This window comes from Seriola aureovittata, chromosome 6, assembly GCF_021018895.1.
Source record: "Seriola aureovittata isolate HTS-2021-v1 ecotype China chromosome 6, ASM2101889v1, whole genome shotgun sequence".
NCBI lineage: Eukaryota > Metazoa > Chordata > Actinopteri > Carangiformes > Carangidae > Seriola > Seriola aureovittata.
In genome coordinates this window covers 22,991,707-23,014,456 of record NC_079369.1, presented here as the reverse complement: position 1 = coordinate 23,014,456, position 22,750 = coordinate 22,991,707, and the positions used below count along the sequence as shown (strand labels likewise).

At 38.8% G+C, this 22,750-nt stretch overlaps 1 protein-coding gene across 4 annotated transcripts; it reads left to right on the top strand.

The window, feature by feature from the left end:
- The first annotated feature begins 564 nt into the window (after positions 1–564).
- Positions 565–12,958, top strand: ttc14 (tetratricopeptide repeat domain 14). Of its 4 annotated transcripts, none has more exons than XR_008828057.1 (12): positions 565–1,140; positions 2,347–2,477; positions 3,562–3,761; positions 4,311–4,395; positions 4,983–5,112; positions 5,570–5,725; positions 6,495–6,566; positions 6,729–6,848; positions 7,560–7,682; positions 7,972–8,089; positions 9,876–10,573; positions 10,705–10,746. XR_008828057.1 is itself a non-coding variant. In XM_056378678.1 (12 exons), the coding sequence occupies exons 1-12, from the start codon at positions 1,007–1,009 to the stop codon at positions 11,717–11,719; spliced, it is 2,388 nt and encodes a 795-aa protein (XP_056234653.1). In that variant the 5' UTR covers positions 565–1,006; the 3' UTR covers positions 11,720–12,958. The 4 variants fall into 4 exon arrangements, 3 of the variants coding, with proteins under 3 accessions (XP_056234653.1, XP_056234652.1, XP_056234654.1); XM_056378678.1 differs by having other exon boundaries at positions 2,350–2,477; positions 10,467–10,573; positions 10,705–12,958; XM_056378677.1 differs by having other exon boundaries at positions 10,467–10,573; positions 10,705–12,958.
- Positions 12,959–22,750: the final 9,792 nt, after the last annotated feature.

Here is a 22,750-nt window from a genome sequence, read left to right as displayed (position 1 = left end):
ATTTTGAATTTATTTGAATTTTACACTCTTTTTTTTAAATCAAATTACTGCATTGATGAATAAACAAACAAATCTACAAATATATATGAAAAGTTCTGCTTCAAATTATGTATATTTTCAGGACGATAATATTTCCCTTTTAATTTGATTCCTCTTAGTTGTTTAAATTGAAGTGCTCACAGATCATAGAAATATGTCAACTTTGATACGGGATCATGAGTTGACTTTCTATTGTTTTAAAGGATCACAAACCAAACAAATTGAGAACTAAGCCAGCTTAATTAGCTTTAATAAGTAAAACCATGTATTGGTATTATTTCCATTTACCCTGTCAAAGTCTGACATGCTAATATGGATGCCTCTTGTTGTTTAAAGGTGCTACACATGTAAACTTGCCTTACAATACTGCTTTATTAATTGTTCATAAATACACTATATGGACAGGCATTGTATGATTTTACGTCAAAGAAAAATAAGCAGAAAATTAATCAAACAAATCAAAGGTCACTATGGTTCCTAAATCGAGCTTGTTTCTCCGGACAGATTCTGTGTAACACACTCCTCGGAGGCTCACTCGTCCATTGCTGTTAACGCTGCTGCTATAGCTAAACTGTGTGCAATTAAATCGATATTGTTTTATCTTACGGAAAACGAGGGGACATCGCAGATGTAAAACCCTCGCATTATTGTGAAATTTTACGAAGATAACAAACCACAGAAATCCAGTGCCGGAGTGTTAGCTTGACTCTAGCGTTTGTTTTGCTATACAGCTAGCTAAACGACACTGAGCAACGCTGTTATTTCATTTAGGGTGTATTCCTCTCCGTGCCCTCTAAAGAATTGAACATTTCGCAACTTTGCACACAGATCTATTACACTGCAGTGCTTTGTGGTTTAAAAAAATGTCTGTCTACCGCAAGATGAATACCACATTTGCTAAATGTTGCTAACAGCTACATCGTAACTGACTTATTTAATAATGTGACTGCAGTCCTGTGAAAACAGAATGGATAGAGACTTGTTGAGGCAATGCCTCACGTATCATGGAGAGTCCTTGTTCAACAAACTGAAATGTGAACAAACAGAAAACCCAGACTTCCAAGCTGTGGTGTCTGACTTGTGCAAGGCCACGAATGAAAGGTAAGGCAGACTTTTTTACCCTCTAGCTTTAGCTTCACATGTGGCTTTCACAGAAATCCACTAAAGCTCCCCTTGTGTCATGAGTATCTAGAAAATTCTCTTTAGATGGTTATGTATGTTTTGTTTCACGTTAACGTTATGAAGATATTTTCAAATAGTGTATGAGATTTGTGCCACAACTGTGTAATACTAAAACTCAACTCACATTGTGCAGTAACATATACATGTGCTCCACTACTTGTCAAATATAAATAGAAGCAAGCTGTGTATATTGTACATACACATTCATGCATATATTATATATAACCACCTACTTTATGTATATCAAGTAACTCGCATTGAGTTACCTGTATTTATTTCAGCAGTCCTTGCATTCTTCCATACCTGCACCACTTGTTTCCTTGTTTACAATTTCAGAAACTGGTTGATCCGGACATTGTTATTGGTAATGTGTAGTGTGTGAGCCACTAGATACTAGAATCAAATTCCTTGTATGCACAAACATACTTGGCTAATGAAGCTGATTCTGATTCTTATAATTGTTATTGTACAATCTCCTCCTATTTCTCCATCTCTTCTAGATGTAAACAAAATCTCACCCATCAGATCTGTTGTTTGGTTTTATATTCTATGGATTTTGACATATTGTTGCCCTCATATAGATATAAGGCTGCAGTTATAGCAATTATTTTATTTTTATAGCAGGTCTTGAAAAGTCTTAAACAGCATTGAATTCACTGATGACAAAAAAGTCTTAGATTCCATTATGAAGCTCTTGAATATTTTTTCTTGTTTGCTATTATCACTAATATTTTTTAATCTGATAGCTCCTACTTAAATAAAGTTAAACAAATTAATCAGAATCCCTGTTTTCAATATAAATAATTTTAAGGTTGTTTTAATCAATCATTGATAGTGTAATTATCTCACATCACAATTTGTTTCCCCTTCTGACTGGATGTTGCAGTCTTTTGCTTTGAAATAAAGATGTTCCTCTTTCATATAGTGAATTTGCTGGCTGATGAAGGTCTGAATCCAAATGTTACCTCCAATTAAGTCATTGCTGACGGTGTCGAGTCATACAACTTTTTCTATTGCGTGATTGTATTTCTCTATGTATTTGGCCATAAGGTGCATTAGACCAATATTAGTTTGACAAAAGAATATTTTAAGAGCTACTGTTGAATGTTGATGTTTTTTGTGCAGCAGGGGTGAAGATCAGGGCAGCCCCCTTGTAGAGCAGTTCATTGCCAGGAAGGCTGACATCCTGTTCTGTCCAGCATGGAAGACCGCCACTCTTCAAGAAGAAGAGCACGAGGCGGAGGAGGACGCTGCAGGTCGGTGTTGGTTATATATCTCATATCTCATGTCTCATCTCATATCTCATGCTCCATCCACACTAAACTGTCAAATGTTTAGAATACGGTTTTTGTTTGAAGATGTTAATGTGCATCCACTCAGTCCTGTGTAAACGCTCCTTTTTCGTCTCTTTTCAGCTGGAAAAGATCAAATCTTTGCTTGACTATAATGTTGAGCTCTCAGCTTATTAAACCAGTGTCCAGTCCCCTCCTTCTCTCCTTGTTTGCCACTACTGTTTTTTGTCATACAGCCAAATTTAAATAGAATTATGCTCATGAGGGGCACAACTATCAATTATCGGTCTTCATCATCAACCTTTTACTTTTTGTTGTCTTTAATATGTCAGAAAATAATGAGTTATATGTGTCTTTAGCCCAGTTGTGTTGTCAAGACACCTAAACATATGCATGACAAAAAACAGGGCCAAATGGTTTGTGTGAAGCTGGAACCAGCTATTTAAAAAAAAAAAAAAACATACAACAATAATTATTCACTTATCAAAATAGTTGCCAGTGAATTTACTTTTGATTGAGTATTTGTTAATTGACTAATTGTTGCAGCTTATTTACATATTTTTTGTTTCTGTGTCAGACAAAAGAATACCGATTATAATAGTTATTCGATTGTCGCTTGTATCTGTTAAGCACACATTCATTACAAAGCTACTTTGCTGAGGTGCAAGTCAGGTCACTATTTTATGGTAAGCTACATGTTAATGACAGCAGCTGTCATATGTAAACAGTTATACTGGCATCTATAATGAGTGATCACAGAGGAAGTTAGAGGGAAGAGGAGGTTGGTTTCCTAAACCACACAGCCCCCGATCATGAGTGTGAAAAAGCTCAGTTTTCCTCATCCTCACTCGCACACATAACTGGTGTTTTAAGATTTTTTCACTCTGGAGACTTTTGGAAAAGCTTCATTCTCCACAGATGGCAACTTAGTGTAAATGAAGTGCCAAAAGAGAGAATAAAAACAGCTTTTAAATTTAGGCTGCTTAATGTGGACATACTCTCAGTACATTCAGGGATTGATTCAGTTTTCTGCCTGTGCTCTCCCCAGAGCCCTATGCCATCATGCCACCGGTGGAGTTGTTCATGGAGGTGTCGTATGAGGAGAGACGATCCATGCTGTACAGGGACTTGGAAAGAGGAGACATCGTGGTGGGGAGGATCAACAACATAAGAGAATACGGCTTCTTCCTCACTCTGCTGTGCATGGCAGGAGGCCTGAAGAGAGACATAGAGGACCTGGAGTTGTCTGTAGGTTTACAAGCTAAAATAAGTGAATGCACATGAACCATGTCATGAATTTTGTCACAGATCAAAAGAAAAAGAAAAAGAAATTAGTCTACCATTATAGAGAGAGAAGTCTTGGATTGTCAGTTAGCCAGCAACAGCTAGTGCCAACTGTGCGGTTCTGTGAGTCCCTTTGTGACTGGCAGTGGGATTACCTGATGTGTCTTTCAATGTCCAGACGGGGGACAAAATAAAGGAAAGATGTCATTTTCATAATCATCAAACTTTAATCATCACCTTTTAAATGAATGCGAGAGACTTAAAAAATGCACATCCGTGATTTTATCTAACTCTGGATGAGCAGGAAACACAGTGCAGTTCCCTTCAAAACAATTCCTCGAACTCTTTTTCACAATGCTATGTAATTATCTTGTTTCCTCTTCTAAACTAGTCCAAAAGCTGACATCATCCTCCTGCTCCCCAAACCTCTCCAGACTCTGTGCTATTGTTGCTTATTAAAGACTAAAATGTCCCCCAAAATGTAACTAAATATGTTTTCTTTTCTACTTTCAGGCTCTATGTCACATCAGAGAAATTCCCTCCACTGGGAACCACGATGATCCTCTGTCCTACTACCAGATTGGGGACTTCATCAGAGGTTAGTGTTTTTGGCTTTGGGTGGGTGAGACTTAAGCTTTACACAAGGTCTACATAAAGATGAAGCTGGATTGTGTTCCCTAAAGTTATTACAGGTTGACCATTTTTTCTATCATGCAGTTTTCAGTTGGGGTTTCATCACCTTCATCAGTGTCCCAGTTTCATTTACCACAGCTCTTTTCAGAAGGCATTAAATTGTTTTGCAGTGCCCAAAGCTGTGTTTTATTTTTTGATAACAGGTTGTTTTTGCTATGAATGCTTGGTTAGCTCCACTGAAAGATGCTTATATGAATGCTTGAATGGATTGTGGAGATTCTGCTGCACTTTAGACTCCATGAGCTAGAAAATGTGGATGACAGTGATCCCTCTCTCTTTTTCTTGAACCGGACCTTGTTTTACATGTGACTGCATGTTGTAAGAAAAGCAGTCATCGAGTATTTGCGTGACTGACACACTTACCAGTCAGATTGCCCACTTGAAATCCAGAGCTCATAAAACACCAAAACCTGATTTCTTCTGTGAGGTCTTTGCTGTTTTGGTCCATCCACATGGATGACAGACAAAGCTCTGTGCTTTCTTGTTCTGCAGCTGGAGTGAAAGACATTGACCGCTACCAGGAGAAGATCACCGTTTCCCTCCACCAGGCCTCTCTTTCTCCCAGCTTGGAGAGCATCAAACTGGGAGTCATTACGCGGGAGGAGCTGCCCGTGCACTACAGGTAACATCACAACGTACTACACTGTACTCCTGAGAAACCAACACTTGTTTTAAACAAACTGTGCAAAGTGAATTATGATTTGTCTTGAATGGTAGTTTGAAAATTAATTTAGCATTGAATTTATATCAGGATGAAAGTATGTGAGACGCAATTTGATTAAAAATTGTCATATCAAAATAATAAACCTGTTCAAAAATAAATTTACATGATGCCTGTTGATTATACAAACAATTTAATTCCGTCTTGTTGTACTTCATTGATTCTGTCCTTTATTTTAAGTAGATCTGAGATTCTTGTGACCAATCCCACCAAGCTCACTATAATCTTTTGTTTAGTCACTTCTTTTGCAGGTTTGCACTGATCCAATCAGTGTTTAGTTTTAGCATGGCAGTCTAATCATGTTGGTACCCTCTGAATGACATGAACCAAATACCGCTGCTAAGTTCTCTCCTCTCAGTCGTAGCGTTCGCGCAGCCAGCGACTCCAGTGAGACGTATGAGTGTATACTGAAGAGCTGCCACGGCTACCACAACCCCTCTGTAGTGGACTACCTGTTGGAGAAGGTGGGAATTAGCGACACCCACCCACCATCAATGATGAGAGGACTACAGAGGTAAACATGTCGACTGGCTGACTTCTTGTTTTCCAACAAATTGAATAAGCTGCCACAACATTTTGTAAATTTAGCAACAAGCTTCCCATTTTACTCCAAACTATTGATTCATGAGACTCTCTGGGTAAATTTGTGGTTTCTGTGGCTCCATTTATCGAAAAGAATGAAAGACAAAGAAGGAGGAAGTTGGCTTGCCAGGCAGTGTATAACGACAACAACACCAACATCAGTAATCTAATTACTCCTCAGATGAATGACCACAAGACAATAGCAAGTGCGAGTCAAATGTGCTTCAGGATCTGGCAAACAGAATCAGGAACATTGACAAGTCCTTTCTCTTTTGAATATTTTTTTGTGAATACTACCAGTTTTCTCCAGAAAACCTCCAGTAACTTCACATAATGTCAGGTACATGCCATGAAACCTGAAAGCTGCCTAATGATATTTTCCAAACTCTTGAGATAATACTCAAACAGCATAGTTTACTGGATGTTGTGTCAGAGAGTAGCCGAGGCAGAAATCCAGTGAAGGATAAACAGATGATTTTGTTGTCTGTACTTCCTGTGGTGTCATGAATGAATGACAATGAATGGAAACAAAAACCTCAAAAACCTCTTTGTGTCTGTGAGTGTTTACATGTTGGGAGACTTTTCTTTCGGAGATAAAAAGTATTCACCTTGTAGGAAGTAAATAGTGGTACCCTTTAAGAAAACAGTTCCTACGATGTTGTGGGAGGATTGTTTTGAACCTTGGCTCCTTTTCTCCACAGTAAACTTTTTCAAGAGGAGGATTTTGCCTCAGCAATCAGGAAGAAGCAGTCCGCCTCCTGGGCCTTGAAGTGGTAGAGCTTAACTTTTTCATTTTGACCACAGCAAATAAATGAACTTTTTAACCTTGCAACTAGTCTTTCTCCCTCTGGCTTCTTGTCACTTGACATTAATTGAAATGTAATATTTATTCTCAGTCCTCCATGTCTTTACTTTTTTTTTTTTTGTATTCTCAGTGTCCGTGCAGGTGTGGACCATTTCAAACATGGTCGTCATGTGGAAGCCATGAATGAGTACAACAAAGCCTTGGAGATCGACACTAATAATGTAGAAGCACTGGTGGCGCGAGGAGCTCTGTGAGTTTATTCTTATTTTAAGTCATTCAATCTACTTTTAATGGTGTAATGCATGTGTTGTATAGTCATACTGAAAATGCATTGACTTTATTTATTTTTATTTTGTTTATTATTAAAAAGAAAAAAAATGTTTTTTTAATGAAAAATGGTTGATGAAAATGTTTTCTAAACCACACATAAAACTGAAAAAAGTGGGCATGAATAACAAAGAATGTCCTAGATACAGAGTATGCACCAATGAAATTGGAAGAAAGTATGAGGAACAATTTTTCGTATATACAACATCAGTTCCCGTCATAATTTCTTTGTCTGTTTAGCAATAAATACCTGTCTTTGGCTCAGTGCCTATAAAAATACTTTTATGCCTTTGAATCTGAGTGAAGTGTTATTATGAGAGAACAGGGAGGTAACTCATTTATAAATAACCTAATAGATGAATAGTACTTAATGGTGCACACATTTATTGTTAATATTTACATTATTTTCTGTTTTATTCATTTAAACTGCAGCCAAAACCTTGTACTACCTCTGTTGACATTAGTAATATATAAAAATTCTAGTTAATAATACCATTAGAGCAGGTTTTAGCAGTTTAAAATAAATTATTCTCAGAAAAGTCAGTCAGTTGTGATAGTTGCTGTAAATAGTATGATTGGATTCTCCTTTTGGATCATTTTTTTGTGCTTACTGTGCGTTTCCATCCTGGCTCAGGTATGCTAACAAAGGCAGCATCGTAAAGGCTATAACAGACTTTGAACTGGCTCTGGAGAGCTGCCCAGATCACCGCAACGCCAAGAAGTACCTCTGCCAGACACTGGTGGAGAGAGGAAAACAGTAAGCAGTTTCATTTTGTGTATTTGACACCGTTAACGGCTCAGTTCACTTGAGTTAAATGACTCTATCGACTTTGGCTTGACTTTATGTTGAGTTCACAGCAGGCCAAGTTCAGAGCCAGGGCTGCAGTTCAGCAGAATTCAAAACGGGGACGAGTTTGTTAGTAAAATAAAAAGCAGAGATGGTAGAGAGGGAAGTGCAAACAGGAATGTTGTTAATACTGTTTTGTTACTGATTAAAATTCCTGACATTATTTACTCAGAAGTCTATTGTTTGTGTGTGTGTGAAGGCTTGAAGAACAAGAGAAACTAGTTACAGCTGAAGGATTGTACAGGCGAGCTCTGTCTCTAGATGACTCAAACCCTGAGGCACAAGAAGCCCTGAACAAGATCACAGACACAATACAGGTGAGCGGGCCACAACATACACACTCTCTCACACACACACACACACACACACACACACGCACGTGGGGTTCGGGAAACTCAGCAGGTATGCACTAAGTATTTTAGGCTTAACCACTAAATCACATGCTAATGAGCATATCAAGACTTTGTTACGCCTATATTTGAATGCAGTGTCACGTATGAAATCAGAAAAACAAATACAGCAGGTGAAGCAAGCAAATGAACATCACTCGGGGCGTCGTGTAGCGTAGTGGTCTAAGCAGGCGCCCCATGTGTAGAGGCTACAGTCCTCGCTGCAGTTGGCCCCGGTTCGAATCCCGCATCGGACGGCCTTTCGCTGCATGTCATTCCCCCTCTTTGCCTCCCTGTTTCCTGTCTCTCTCCACTATACTATCAAATAAAGGCATAAAAAGCCCAAAAAAATATACTTTAAAAAAAAAAAAAATGAACATCACTCAGTGTTTTTGTGGCAAGGTACTTGGTCCGTGGTGCAAACTAGCTCACTAGAATCAGATATTGAGCAGCTGCTTGTTGCAGGTTTAAATTCAAATACTAAAGAAACGTGTATGAATCTTACAAATCTAAGTGTATGCAGACCAACGTTCAGCAGATAGTTTTCATTCTAAGATAACATTACAATGAAGCCGTAACTAACCTAGCATCACGCCAATGCCTGGTAAACCTGACCAAACCTGTACGTTAACACAAGGAGTTCAGATAGACTTGCAGTGTGGGCCGTTGTGGGTGTTAACATTTTCTGCAGCTAAATCAATAAAGCAGATACAATCTCCTGTACTGGCTGTTTTATGAGACAGTTTGTCAGTTGTCTAAGATTAGAAGATCATTTTAATTTTATACGGATATAGCCTGTGAAAGTGATCCTGATCATTAACCAGTCATAGGAAAGAATGCCTTGTGTTAAACAGTTAGGATTGACACTACGGTGTGTCTGCCAATGGTTAACCAGTTAAAGTTAGATTAAATTTAAAGTTAATGATTTATATCAAAACGTGAATCATTCTAACATCAGCTTTTTGTGTATATTTACAATATGTCACGACTTTAAAATAGTTAATATGCAACATTAAAGTCGGATCGATTTTATGTAATGGAAGAAAAAATGTTATCGGCTCATAAATGATTTGTGCCTTAACTGCTCACCAAGCATGCAGAGACTAAAATTTCTTTATAGGAATTATTAAAATAACAAAATAAAAAATGTCCCTTCCGCACTCGGGTAGATATAGTCGCCTTTCATAATAATAACCACACTATCATAACTTTTTATAAAGGCACTGCACGTGTTTTGATTTATTGAGGCTGACTAGACGTCTGCTCAGGTCTAAGCTTCTAACATACTAATCCTATACAGTATATCGTGGCCCATTAAGTGTACTGTTTTTGCAGTTAGTGTACAAGAAATAAAAGATATTTTATCAAGATATTTAACAACATGTTTTGTGTTTTTTCATTTTTTATATCAACATGAAAATGAAATACTTGCATTTATGTAGATGAAATCAAATTTAAAATGCCGCTGCCAGTGAAACAGGCATGGGCAGCCGGAGCACCATGAAGTGCTGTCCATGGTGCTGAACAATGTCTGAGAGCATTTGCATGGCCATAAACATATATTATGTACAGATACTTTACATACTGAAAAAAGTCACTTTTCTTTTTTTTTTCTTTTTTTTTTCTATAAACACCATCTTCTTACACCGTGAATATAATCTTTGTGCATAAACACACACACACTCCTAACATGTGGTTTGTAATACTGATGAAGTGTTTTGGTGTGTGTGTGTGTGTCTCCAACCCTGGGACTCTGCCCTTTGACCCTCCGACTGCCACGGCCTTGTCACCTGCCTTTCGGGGGACGGAAAAAAATAAACAAAAATGAACTGCACAATGACAACAACTCCTCTTCTGGACACTGGGCGTGGTGCCGCGTCTTTGGTCCGATACGGTAACGTTGACACCTTCTCTGTCTCAATGGGGAACAAATGCTGTTTGTTTTCTCTGCACATCTCTGCCTGTACCTCTGTTCATCCGTCTGCTTGTATGCCAACTACCTTGCTCTTGGATCACACAACCTTTTCTCTGGTAAATATGTGACTATCCGTATATTCCTCTGTCATTCTGTCACCTGTGGTCTTTGATTGTGACCTTTTTAAACTTTTCACTTTCCTATTCCTCCCATACCTTCTAACTCCGACATGAATGACTGAATAAATAAATGAATGAATGACTGAATGCCATTTTTGGGTTTTTGGTTGCATGTTTATGGGTCATGGTGTGTATGTGTTTGAATTTGTCTCTGTGGGCTTTTGCCTGCCATTGTCACGCCTTGCTTTGCCTCGCTGCGGCAACCGTGAAGAAATCGATTCGCCTGCGAGAAGAAGCACTGGCTAAGGAGGAGGTGAAAGCTAAGACCAGCCAAACAAGCGCTGAGAAATTGCGTAAGATCTTAAAAGAGGAGAAGAGGTGAGTTGGCTGTGATCTTTTAAAGGTATGGCAGGTACATCTACTGCCGGTAAAGGCATGTGAAGCATCTCATAACGAAAACCGGCCGTTCGATCAGAATAAGATAATCAGTGGATCTCTCTTTTCCTAAGGATGAAGAAAAAACGGAAGAGATCAGCATCTTCTTCATCATCATCCTCCACTTCCACCAGGAGCTCCTCTACTTCTTCATCGTCCTCCTCCTCTCGCAAGAAGTCCAAAAAGAAGAAAAAGAAGCGTCGGAGGTCTGAGCGTGGAAGTAAACGCCATCGTAGGATCTCCTCAAGGGAGAGCAGGAAGAGTGAGGAGGGTAAGAGCGAGAAAGACAGGAAGGAAAAAGATGAGGACGAGGTGGAGTGGTATCCTGCACCTCCCAACACCTCTGCCACCTTTCTCAACCAGGAGGGAGGCCCAGGGTTTGAGGAGAGGGATGAGGTAGAAGAGAAGGATGCAGAAGAAAGAAGAATATGTCAGCTTTATTCTTTGTCGGCAGCTTCAGAGAACGAAGAGTCTGACTCCTCGCGTAAAGAAAGAAAGGGAAGGGACAGAGAGGAGAGCAGGGCAGGGAGAAAGAAAAGCAGTATGAGTAGAAGCCCAGAAAGAGAGAAGAAGAGGAGCAAGAGCAGAGAGGGGAGGGATAAAAACAGGGAAAGAGGGAAGGAATATAACAGGAGGAACAGTGACTCTAAGATGAGAAGGAGCTTAGACGAGAACAGAAAGCGAAAAATATCCTGCTCCTCAGCTGACTCTGAGTATTCACGGAAATCTAGTGTCCGATCTGAGTATTCGGGAAACTCTGGTTCTGCTTCCAAACACTTGGAGAACAGGGTTAGACATGACCTCTCTAAGAGGAACTCCTTTGATGGTGGTAGGTATGAGAACAGAGGGAGGGATGAAATTTGTGAGGTAGAAGACGTAAAAAGAGGGAAAGAAAGTAAAAAGGGGAGAGAGGAGGAAGAGAGAAGCAGTAAAAGATCAGAAAGTGCTGGAAATCATCATGAACAACGTGGTGGTGTGACCTCAGTGCCAGGGGTAAGGCCTAAAAAAGACCTTCCTGCTAATCTGCTAGATATTTTCAATCAGATCGCCCAGTTTGAGAAGGATAAAGGAGGCAGGCCAAAAAAATAACTCCAAAACAAAAGACCAGAATATGCCAAATACACACGTTAAAGAAAAGAGACTTTGAAATGGATGATTGTACCATTTATTCATTCTCTGGACCGTGCATCAAGATAATACACCTGAGACACGGCCAGATGTTTTGCTGATTGAATGTCCCAAGATGTTTTCCGTTACCATCAGTGTTGCAGAAAATTTGTCATTTTACTTTGAATTGTCTAATTCTTTATGGTAGATTTAAGGCCTGTAGTCAACTCTGATGATGGCTGGATAATAGCTGGTAAAAATGAAATAAAATTGAAACTAAATAAAATTGTGAAAATACTATCCCAAATAATGTGATAACATCATATTACTGTTGTTACTGGTGATCATTAGTGTAATTAATTTTTACTTCTTATATCTTCTTAAAAAATAACTTTACAAAATAATATTTTAATGTGAGAGTATCTGTGACTAAAGATATTACATCTTCAGTCAATATTGTTAAATTAGCTGTGTAATTTCCTACTTAAATGGTCTTTTTTTTCATACATATTGACATTTGGCACTTTGGTGTCACATCAGTTGCTACAGGCTTTAATATCCGTTCTTTTTCGTTCATCTTAAGTTCAGACTTTTTTCTGTCAAAGGAGCTATATGTAAGTTTTTGCTTTTTGTGCATAGCCAACGTTAGCATTAACAGCTGTTTACCTACCAGTTTAGAAGAAACGTTACAAGTTCAGTATCAAACTTCATTCCTTTATCTGCCAAGAGCTGTCTCCAGTGGTGGAAAGTAACACCAGTGTTAACTCTTGTTTGGCTTCTTTTTTTTTTTCCTCTCATTTCTTTTACAGAAGTTAGCACGCCAAGCAGCTAACCCTGGTCCGACCAGAACGTCTATTCACTTTCCGATACTGAGTCACTCTAGTGTCCAGTGTGCCCTTAACATACACATTATATCCTATATAAGCTCTTGGCAAGCAGCCATCACCACCACCAACTCCCAACAAGAAACCACGTTTGGCGACAGAGAAAACTTACATACAGCCCCTTTAAGAAGATATTGCCTTATGTTTACTGCCTTGTGCCAGTTTGTGCCAGTTTCTTCCTGTGGCTTGTTAAATCTCTTCCCAGACAACCTGACTGTTAGTTCCACGGTACATTTTCCAGCTTTATACAATGCAGATGTTCCATCTGTATTACAACTCATTTTCTCTTGTTGTATAATGAACTCCGTTGAATCAATAAAGCATTTAAAATGTTAAAGCTACATGTCATGTTATTTAATTCTGTTTAGTCTTATTTAAATTTCATGGCAATTTATTTTATATACAGTTGATCATGGAGAAGTTGTTTAGTTTTTCCAACTTTCTCCTTTTGGTTTTGTGAAAAGATGCGTTTGGTAAAAAGTTTGAGAGGTTTATTACAATAATAAATTGTAAACTCTGGAACAGAAATCGACTTTCAACTATGTCCCCTATACTAATCATTGCCCATTAATATTTAACTATTTAATTGAACAGGAATACAGCAACCTTTATGATGTTACAATATTTAAGTTACATGATAATATAATTACCGTAATCCCAAAGCTTTGATTAAATTAGGGCTAGATGGGGTCCAACAGTGTGAGCCCATGAAAAAAAAAGATTAATAAAAGAAAAAACAATTTTTAACGTAGATCATAGCTAACAACTGATACAAACAAAAATAACTGATATGTTGCAGTACTGAATATTTTATTTAGACTCATTAGACTGGTTTTAACTTTAAATGACTTATACCAGAAATGTACTAAATTCATATAGGTAATTTAACTGTATGTCAAACAAGCATCGTCATCAACTAGAATCCAAGGTAAAACACAAAACCATTTAAAAAAAAAGTCAAAGTTTTAAGTTTTCATTTGCTAAGAGCCCATGATATTGTAAATGCAACAGTGCAGAAAACCTTCAGTCCAACTTGGTGGTGGATATATTCAGCTGTGGGGCGGTTTCAAGCGACTTGCACAGGATCAGCTACACACCTGCCAGACAGAAATACCACTGTATTTTGCAGAGGCATGCCATCCCTTCTGGCTCAGTAATATTTATGGAAGAGGATTCATTTTCCAGCAGGATATTGACCCTGAACATGCATGGAAGCTACTGTAACCAGCCTGTTTGAAGTCTAAGGAAGAGCAAGAATTGCTCGCCTGTGTGGCTTTCCCTCCGCACTTACTTGACTTGAACTTAACTGAAAAAAAAAAAATCAGGAAAAGCCCAAAAGTAAAAAGGGGAAACACACAGAAACATCACACAGCGCTGATCTGGGATATCATCAAAGGGCTGGTTCACACAAATGACAAAATCAACATATTCTCACGTAGCGGCTCTTGTGGTATCCAGCTTGTTATTGATCTATGTTTGTTTCTGTCTCTACCCAAATACAATAGTGGGAGTGGAATTTTGTTTGTGTTCCTCAGATTAAGTATTTCTTTGGCAGGAAGTAGTTCCATTGGAAAAAAAACAAAAAACAGTATATTGTGGGGATTAATGAGAGTAACTGGGATATGTCTGAAAAGTCACTGATGAGTTTTTAACCATGCTGGCAGCTCGAGCAGATGCAGTGTCGCTGTGTCAGGGTGTCAGTTCACCTCTTTGGCACCACAAACGAAAATAAATAAACTTCTTTTGTTTGTATGGGATAGGCCAAAGCTATTTGCCTGGCTTGATGTGACAAGTGATAGTTTTGTCTTTTTATCTGATTTAGGTGAGGTGGCCCAAGAGTATTATATCTGTTGTATGAAGAAGACAAACTGTAGACCCAAATATAAGGACATTTTTGTTACATTTTGTTAAAACAACTTCTCTGACTTTTTTGCTTAATGGTAAAATGTCAGTAGAGTTTTGGTCCAGGATGTATATTTCAATTTTTTTCATCCTTCAACTTAGCAAATTAAACCAAAAGTGGCCTTGTGGCTTATTGGTGCTTTAAGCTACTTGGTGTCACATATTTGATTTAATAACTGGACACACACACACATACACCAGTGGCAGTGCGACCAGCCGTGCGTCTCCCCCGTGCCAAAGTAGCTTACTTTAGGCTTAGCTAACAACCTCTCGCTTTCCTCCTCAATCATTACTGGTCCCATCATCAGTGATGCAGCAGAGAGGCTACATGTCGCAGTCTATCTTGTTAGGGCAGATTAACCACTAATATAGAGGCAGTAAAGACGCCTCTTCATCTAATACTGTACACACAGACTCCTGATCCTGTACTATCTGTCTCAGACGCCTGACATCTTAATGTTTATAAATTCTGACTCCAGGAGATGCTGCAGTCGTTCAAGCTGGTCTCACTGAGTGCTCACTCTGTGGGTCATCATTAGACCTATAAAGAAGCACTGGAGGAGTTTTTGGTCCTCAGCAAGACGCATCACTGAGCACATGGATTATTCTGGCACCATTGTGCAACCTAAAAATTCCTGGTATATGGATTGCAGCCTGATTTCACACCACACTTTCAATTAGAGATGTCAGGTTTTTTTTTTAAACCTTGTCCAATAAAGCATCTATTATGGTGATATGAAAAACAAGAACTATATATTTGATCACGCATAAAGTAAATGTTTAATAACTATTAGAAGAGAAAGTCTGGTTTTAATCATTTGTGGCATCTGAGCCCTGGTGGCTTAAGTGAAGCTACAAAACTTGGTGTTCGCTCTACACAATACCGCAAAGAGAACAATGACAACATTTTGAGTGAATCTCTATGTAAATTATATCATTTCATTTTCCTTGTGGAGAGGTTTGTCCGCCTCAGGCGTAACAATCGCTCAGGTTGAGCTAAAGAAGAAACGCATTTCTCATCACAGTGTGTGCAGATGCGTCCGAGCTGCAGTTCTGCAGCTCCCCACTGGAGGGCAGTGGAACACTGTGTGTGTGGACACCAGCTGCCGATTTTAGGAGAGAGAACAGAACATACACTGCTGCAGCTGCCTGCCTTTGTTTGAGCAAGAAACTGCATTTTATATAGGATTTATATAGTATTTTTTTTCATTGAGATCCATCTGTGAATGAGCCTGAAACAGAATGGTGCATTTCACAAACAACATTGTTTTACTGGTTTTAATAAACATGTAGCCTTTGTGTTCTCTCCGAAGCAGGGGTGCTGCTAGAAATTCTGGGTCCTTGAAATACACTTTTCTTGGGACCCTGAATCAGTAATATCATATACACTCAGTGGGAAGTTTATTAGGTGCACCTAGCTAAAACAAATGCAGTCCTGCAATAAATCTTACCTTCACTGAGGTTATAATGTTCAGTGTTTATTGAAACCGTGTGGGGGAGGTGTTGATTACACTTTATGATAATTTTGGAGGATGTGGTTTGTGGTTCTGTTATTATTTCTGTATTTAACCTCGCCTATACCACTCCTAGAGTGGACAAAATAGTTAATGCATTAATTTTAGTGAGAAGTACATAATAAACTGCCCACTGGAGTGTATTAACGATATAGTATCTATAATTCCAGGCCCTTCTCCAGGTCTGACCCTCTGATTCGTTCAAAGTATTTCTCTCCATTTAACACCCCAGCTCTTGAGGTTTATTTTGTAAACTTTTGGGTGCAACAAAATTGGAAAATCGAAGGAAATCATGTCTGTGATTTTTAACTTATTGTCAAAATTATACCAAATCATGGTCCTTAAATAAATCTTATGAGGCACTATAGAGGCGTCTGGAAATCCATTTATTATTTATTTAGTTAAAAAAGAAATAAAAAAAAACAAGAATTAAACATGAAATAAAAACTATGTGCAAAGAACATGTGTGGCAAACAATGTACTGAGGAACATTAGGTAAGAAAATAATGATAGGCAAAGTCCTGCAAGTAATAATTATCTTCTTGATTAGTAAATTAATTGTATTGTCAGTAAAATGTCAAAGTATTATGAAAAAATGTCCATCACAGTTTCTAAGATCCAAAGGTGACATATTCAATTCCTTTGTCCAAACAACGCAAAGTTAACTATCACATAAGATATAAAAAAAGAAAAAGTAGGGGGGAAATCTTCACATTTGAGAAGATGGAACCAGAGGAGTGTTTGTTATATTTACCTGAACATTTATACATATTTATAGTAACATTTTAAATCCAAATAAACCAGCTGTAGCTTTGGAAAAGCATCTTATATATGAATGTAATGGTGAGTAGACCAGCATGAATTCAATTTATCCACATTTCAGACATGAGTAAACGACAAATGTGTTTCCTGTAGATCATAGTAATGAGTATTTGGTGTAAATTATGAGGCAATTACCTTTTAAGGAAAGCAAAATAACGCTTTACTGAAAAGAGACAAAACTATATTTAGTTTCTGTTGCTGCTTTTTGCCTCACGAAGGACGCCACAGTTATCTTTCTGTTTACCACACCATCGTGCAAATAATGCATTCACAACTCGCTCAGGGAGGCACATAAGCACATGTTCATGTATGCTGTATCTGAGCGACAGAGACACCTCATCACAGTCCTTTTCTGCAGACCTGAAGGACTTTACTTCTCAGGGAGCTGAAGTTGTGACCCTGCACTGTTGCAATAAGCTGAGAGTGAAAAAGTGGCAGAGAAAGAAAAGAAAGAACGACAGAGGGAGGGTGAGAGGTGTGACTGCTGGAGGGAAAAGAATAAGAAGACCTTTAGTCCTTGAAGGTGTGGGTCTCTGCGCTAGTTCGCGAGGTCAGCGGCAGCAGCTGTCCTGCTTGACCGACTCTGATGAAGCTGCAGATTCTCGCCTTCATGAATCATCCCACTCCATTTTCCTCATCCTCCTCCTCCTCCTCCTCCTCCTCCTCCTCCTCCTGTGCTCCCACCTGGACTCCTTTTCACAAAGAGAGGGGATTCCTCCTCTTAGGCCTCTTTCTTCAGCACTGAGGCAATCAGACTGTTGAACACGCAGAGGGAGATGAGACATTTTAAATTAGTGTTAGGAGAGGGGGAGAGAGAGAGAAGGGGAAAATGACATTTTTCATTTTCTACAATAAAAGGTACTACATTGAATTCTCAGAGCATGACAATACGGAGGAGTAAGTAATGGAATAGGAGCAGACGTGGTGTCTGTGTGTTAGTGGATAATGAGGAATTTAAAGATGTACGGTCCTCTGCTGCCATTCAATCAGACCCTCACTCTGTCGCTGTCACTGGCCCTCGTCTCAGCGCTGTGACAATACTCCCTGCTCCACAGAGACTCAAACTTCCTAAAATAATTTCTGTAGTCATCCAGAACAGGTCTTGAGCAGTTCTGGGCATCAGCTAATCCAGCACAGTGCGCCATGTCTCTATCCTGCTAGCTTGCAGTGTTTATTCAGGTGGTTCTGACTTTTACAGAGTGGTAACCAGGACTGGATTTACCAACCAGGCAGAATGAGGCCAATGCAACTGGTCCTCCAACCATCAAGGCCAAATTTTAACTATGGGTTCTATGGTTTTAGACTAAAGACTTCACTATTTGTGCTGGACCGTGCGTTTATTCAGACATTTACACCAAACAGCCAAGATACCAACTGTAAGGCATAGCTAGCACTTGCCACCAGTGGCAGAGGATATCCTATACCTAATACCACACCATCAGGGCTGTAGTAGCCTATGTTTCTAATTTTCTACAGTTATGTAATCACTCCTACAGGGGCAAGTTTACATACATTAGTCATCTATAACTGACCACATGATCAAATGCTAGACTGATTTAATGAACATTTCATGAAGTCATCATGTTGCAACTCATTCATTTACAAAAAGAATGCCATGAACAATGTAAACTATTTGTGAGAATTAAACAAAATAAAGTAATGACATGGGATTTGAATCCTTGGTCAAAAAGATGACGAGTGTGTGTGTAATCCACCCTACATGAAGAGGTATAACCACTGGTTAACCAGTAAGTATAACATTAGGTTTTGAATATTATTTTGCCACAGATATTGCTGGCATTGAACATGTAATTATCTTGTTGTCATGACAATAATGCGTATGTAAATGGGTAGAACGTGTAAAGACACATCAACCTTGAGCTACTCCACCAGGGGTTCAGTAAAGACATTTTATAAAGGTCCCATATTTTACACTTTTTCTGTTTTGTTTTGTTTGTTTTTTTTATACATTAGAAGATATATTTGTGCTTTTAAGAACCAAAAACCATCTCAATGTAGTTTTACATTTCCTCTCTTAGGCTTCTCTCTGCAGCTCTAGTAACAACAGTTTGGTGAGCCAATCAGAAGAGAGGAGGCTCTGAGCCTCTCTTCTGATAGGCTGACTGTTTCCTGAGCAATCTTATAAAAAAATATTGCAGACTTCAGCTAAACACTCAGAGAAACCAAATCCTGCAAGATTGGACAGTGGGTCCAGGTGGGCGGGGCTTGGGGCATGGCTGAGGGTGATGACTGCTTTGTTGTGACATCACAAAGTTACAGAAGTCCTGAAGGCTGGTTTTAAAGCTCAGTTTCTGAATACAGGCTGCATTTTTCTGTGGACTGATTGCTTTTATACCTGCTCTATGATAAAAAAAAAAAAGAAAGAAACAACAACAACAACATGTAAAAACAGTTTTTTAATGAAGAGTTTTGGATTGATCACACCAGTGTGTTATGGCTATTTTGTGGCATACCGTATGTGTGGGTGACATAAGTGGAGAGTTTGGTCTTGACATGGAAGTCTGAAGTTTTGGGTGATGACTGTACAGTTACTAGTTTGTGTATAGAGTTGTTGGCAATGGTCTTGGCAATCAAAAAAAAAAAACAGTACACACTAACCCCAGAACCTTACACCAAACCAGCAAACATTATACAACTCTTGCAAAAGCAAACAATTCTTGCAAAACTGTGTGTTTTTGCCTCAGTACAGCACACGAAGCACCAAACTACACACTGATAGTGTAAATGAAAAACCACTTGTGGCTTTTGCTTTTTCTGTGCGCAGGGCAGTTCGAAATAAAGGTTTGTCATACAAGTCGTAAACGCACATACAAATCCAAATGTGTAAAGTACATCCACCAACCAGATCAGTGGGGTAACGAGGAGAACGCCTCACTGCACTTTATATCGGCTAGCATGTTTTATATTATCATCTGTAGGTGATATTTACATTGTTTTACATTTTATATTAACAAGTGATGTTAATGTTTTTTCATCGAGGTCCTCAATATCTCAAATCAAATACAATACTGAATTTTTCATGCAGATTTATGTTACAGGTTTACAATGGTTGCTTTACAACTACATAGTCTAGCCAGATTAGATCAGTACTTTTTGTCCAGACACATGATAATATCATCCAGTATGGGGCACCTTGACGTCAATATTACAGCCAGAGTGAAGTACAAAAAAAACAGCTGTTTAAAAAAGGAGTAATATAACATCTTTATGTTTTTATATGTCTGCACGAGTATCTGCACTTCACAAACTAAACTTTCAAGTAAATTTGCAGGATTGAGCAAATAGTTCACAAAGACTGCTGCCGTGTCTCAACTCACAGATTACCGACAGCTAAAGGCAACTTTTAAGGTGGAATGTTTTCTTTCATGTTACATGAGTCAATCCACACAATTCAGCTCAGCCTCTGACTGAACTCACCAAAAACTTTTTTCTTTCTGTTATTTCCCTCCACTCTCTCTCTCCTTTCCCCTTTCATCATGAAACAGATTGTGTGATTTTTTTTTTTTTTTCCTTTTGCAGATGAAGCTGCCATGCAAGTCAAGGTCATTTTTCAAAAATTTGGAAAGCACCCCCAGAGCCATGGAAGACCATTATCCAACTGATATCATAGGCTTTAGTTTGCTTGGCCTCCCGTTAGCTTCATCAGAACGGATGCTTTGCCTCATTGAATTTGTATTAATTCCCACCAACCTTTATGCAGTAAATCCATCAGGCCTGCACCTAATTTTCATATATTTTCATTATCCATTAATGTGCCAGTTATTTTCCAGGGTAAGCAGTTAGTTGCTTTGTCAGTATAGTAATGATGAAACATGCTCATCACAATTTCCCAGATCCAGATGTGACATGTTACTTGTTTTGTCTGACCAACAGCAGAAAATCATCACATTTGAGAAGCTGGAACCAGAGAATGTTTCAGATTTTTTCTTGAAAATTTACTGAAGTTATGAATTTATTACCAAAAAAGGTATTAATTAGTTTTCTGTTGACTGAGTAATGGATTAACTGCCTAATAGTTTCAGCTATAAAGTCGACTGTGGCTTATTACAGGTCACTATATACCACCATACTGCATATACACAGTATGTACATGCATTATTCACTCTTAAACTATATGCTGTAAAACATCAAATGAAGTGTGTCAACACATTAGTATGTCTTCAGGGTTTTTGTTCAGTCTTCACACTCTGTAATAATAATAGTAACCATAGTATTTGTAAACTAGAGTATATCATTTAGAAACATAATGTAGTGACATCATCACAATGCGCCATAGCAATTTTAACCTGTCAAGTACAGGAGGGCTCGTTTTCACAGGACAGAAATATTCTTTACTGTTACAACTATAAACACTGTTTTGACATAATTGCTGCTCTGAGAGTGCGTGAAGTGGAGAGCGAACCTCATTTATTAGAGTCTTAACATCCCCCAGAGGCCGTTTTCCTCCCAGCGAGCAGTCATTAGAAAGCACACACACAGCGGGGAGCCCCAAGACAAAATGCAAACAAGTCTGCACATCATTGTTCTGCGAGTCCTCTGAGTTATTCCTCACAGCCTAATGGCATAATGTTTCTTGTAATTCTATTCATTTCACGAGGGGCATTCGGTGTTCAGCATCCCTTACTTTGTATGTACTGTACTGACATTTTCTTTTTTTTCTTTTTTAAATCTAAAATGCGCAAAGCTTAAAACATTGTTTTTGCCATATGGTTTTGACAGCTCTATTATCAGTGTGTGAACCCTGTCTTCTGTCTTTCCCTAGCAGCTAGGCGGCTTTTAATTTCACACATTGTCAGGATGCCACCTTTGAGTGTTCAATTCAGTTCCAATTTCGATTTTTTTTTTATCACTAATGAGTTCTAGTTTTGGATGTTGTATTTATTTATTTATTTTTTCCCTACACTCATTGTTGAATTGGAGCGGTGAAGAGGCAGGAGTTCAGGTTTGGATAGAGGCTGCACAGCCAGCACATCAGAACATCCTTCAGCTTGTGTGGATGAAAAGGATGAATGTTCTGGAAGTGTTCATGGCCAAAGTGAGAGATGAGAGGAATCTGTTGATTGGCTAATGGAGCAGAGGTGACAGTACACAGTGTCCTGTGTACAAAAACACCCCTGCGCTGACCTCTTTTTTCAAACATTTTTTTTTTTTACAACAGGCCTGCGTTCTCTCCCTCCTTTCCAAGTTTTCATTTTTTCCCCTTTTTTTTCTCCATGCATATTTAAATATTCTAGTCACCACTTATGACTGATACTTTCCAAGCCTTCAGCATTCAATTGTTACATCCTCAGCGACTCTGAAGATGCAGGGACAAGCACATTGTACACCCAAAGGAAATTTCCTTCCAACAACAAAATTACACTTGGATACAAAACAAGCGTGCACACCCAAGTGTACGAACGTACACAGGAACACACACACACATACACACACACACGCACGCACAAATATTAGCATACACATGCACGCAGATAGACACTCATACAAATAGATGTTCTCACAAAGCTTGCAAATTCCATTACAGTGTAAAACTCCCACCAAAAAAAGGATTTGGATTAATTTAGTAAACACAGGGTCAGAGCTGCGAGGAGGTGAGGTGTGTGTGCCCAAGCTTCTGTCTAGTGTGTGTTTGCATATGTGCACGTGCATGTATGTGTGTGTGCGTGTGTGTGTGTGTGTGTAAGGGAGAGAGAGAGGAGGAAATGCTGACTGTGTGAAGCAGAGAGTCCTGGCAGCAGCGGCAGCAGCAGAAGCAGCAGCAGCAGCAGCAGCAGTCTAAACCCAGCCACTCTCTCCAGAGATAGCACTTCTTTCTCATTTGCTCTGGCCCTATTTTAATAATAGCTGTGCATAAGTAATTTCTAAAAGGC